General features: G+C 42.1%; 1 protein-coding gene across 1 annotated transcript; it reads right to left on the bottom strand.

Moving 5' to 3' along the window:
• Nucleotides 1–433: 433 nt before the first annotated feature.
• Nucleotides 434–1,585, bottom strand: LOC127137599 (uncharacterized). The gene has a single exon (XM_051064047.1). The coding sequence runs from the start codon at nucleotides 1,583–1,585 to the stop codon at nucleotides 434–436; it is 1,152 nt and encodes a 383-aa protein (XP_050920004.1).
• Nucleotides 1,586–1,799: the final 214 nt, after the last annotated feature.

Consider the following 1,799-nt stretch of genomic DNA (forward strand, 5'->3'; position numbering starts at 1 on the left):
CGATAGCGACTAGGATGAATCGATGTCCATTGGAAGCTTTGGGCTCTATCATCCCAATCATATTGATACCCCACATAGAAAAGGGCCAAGGAGAAGTCAGGACATTCAATGGGGTTGGTGGCACAAAGATCTTATCACCATATATTTGGCACTTATGACATCTTTTCACAAAATTGTAGCAATCAACCTCCATTATTGTCCAATAATAACCAGCCCGGAGGATCTTCTTGTCCATAGCAAGACCCTTTGCATGTACACCCTCGCAACCTTCGTGTATGGACTTTATGATTGTACTAGCTTTGTGTCTATCCATGCATCTGAGCAGTACATAATCATAATTCCTTTTGTATAATACATCACTGTTTAGGAAGAACTTGGAAGAGAGTCTTCTCAGAGCTTTCTTATCGGTAATGGATATACCCTCGGGATATTGTTATTTCTCCATAAATGTTTTTATGTCATAGAACCAAGGCTTATCGTCAGGATCGACCTCAATTGCTATATAATGTGCTGGTTCATCTAACTGGTCAATCTGGATGAATGGTGCTTCATTCTTCCATTTGAATTTGAACATAGATGCCAACGTGGCTAGAAGGTCTGCCAACTGATTTTCCTCCCTAGAAATATGATGAAAAGAGATTTCACCAAAATAGGGTATCAGTTTTCTGATGTCCTCATTATAAGGTATCAGCTTGATATCCCGAGTTTCCCAATCGCCTTTCACCTGACTAATTACTAGAGCTGAATCACCAAATACCTCAAGAATCTTGATCCTCAAGTCGATTGCCGCCTCTAAACCGTAGATACATGCCTCATATTCTGCCATATTGTTGGTGCAGTCAAAACACAATCTAGCGGTAAACGGAAGGTGGAAACCAGTTGGAGAAGTGATAATAACACCTATACCATGGCCTCGAGCATTAGAAGCACCGTCGAACACGAGCGTCCATTGCGATCCTGGTTCGGGGCCTTCCTCAGGGCTTACCTCGAAGCCTGGCATAGTGAAGTCTCTGATAAACATGATGTCTTCATCTGGAAAGTCGAACCTCAACGGTTGGTAACCTTCGACAGGCAGGTGAGCGAGATAGTCAGACAGAACACTCCCTTTTATTGCTTTCTGGGCCACATACTGTATATCGTACTCGGTTAACAACATTTGCCACCAGGAAATTCTACCAGTAACAACAGGCTTTTCGAATATATACTTTATCGGATCCATCTTGGATATTAATAAAGTAGTGTGACAAATCATATATTGCCTCAGGCGTTGAGTAGCCCAAGTCAAAGCACAACAACTTTTCTCCAAAAGTGAGTATCGAGTCTCACATTCAGTGAATTTCTTGCTGAGATAGTATATGGCATGTTCTTTCTTGCCTGTGTCGTCGTGTTGACCCAAAATGCAACCCATGGATTCATCGAGTACCGTGAGATACATAATGAGGGGTCTACCAGGAACCGGTGGTATCAAGATTGGTGGTTCTAGCAAGTACTTTTTTATTTTATAGAATGTCGCTTGGCAATCGTTGTTCCATACAATCGACTGGTTTTTTCTCAACAATTTGAATATCGGTTCGCAGGTAGCCATCAAGTGAGATATGAATCTGGAGATGTAGTTAAGCCACCCAAGGAAGCCTCAGACTTCTTTTTCTGTTCGGGGAGCTGGAATTTCTTGGATGGCTCGAACTTTGTCGGGATTAACCTCAATACCTTTCTGACTGACTATGAAACCCAAGAGTTTACCGGATCGGACCCCAAAAGTACATTTATCCGGATTCAGGCGTAGTTTAAACTTTCAGAGT

This window comes from Lathyrus oleraceus, chromosome 4, assembly GCF_024323335.1.
Source record: "Lathyrus oleraceus cultivar Zhongwan6 chromosome 4, CAAS_Psat_ZW6_1.0, whole genome shotgun sequence".
In the NCBI taxonomy this organism is placed as follows: Eukaryota; Viridiplantae; Streptophyta; class Magnoliopsida; order Fabales; family Fabaceae; genus Lathyrus; species Lathyrus oleraceus.

Coding starts and splice junctions, on each gene's coding strand:
- LOC127137599 (XM_051064047.1), bottom strand. CDS start 1,585: ATGGCTACCTGCGAACCGATATTCAAATTGTTGAGAAAAAACCAGTCG.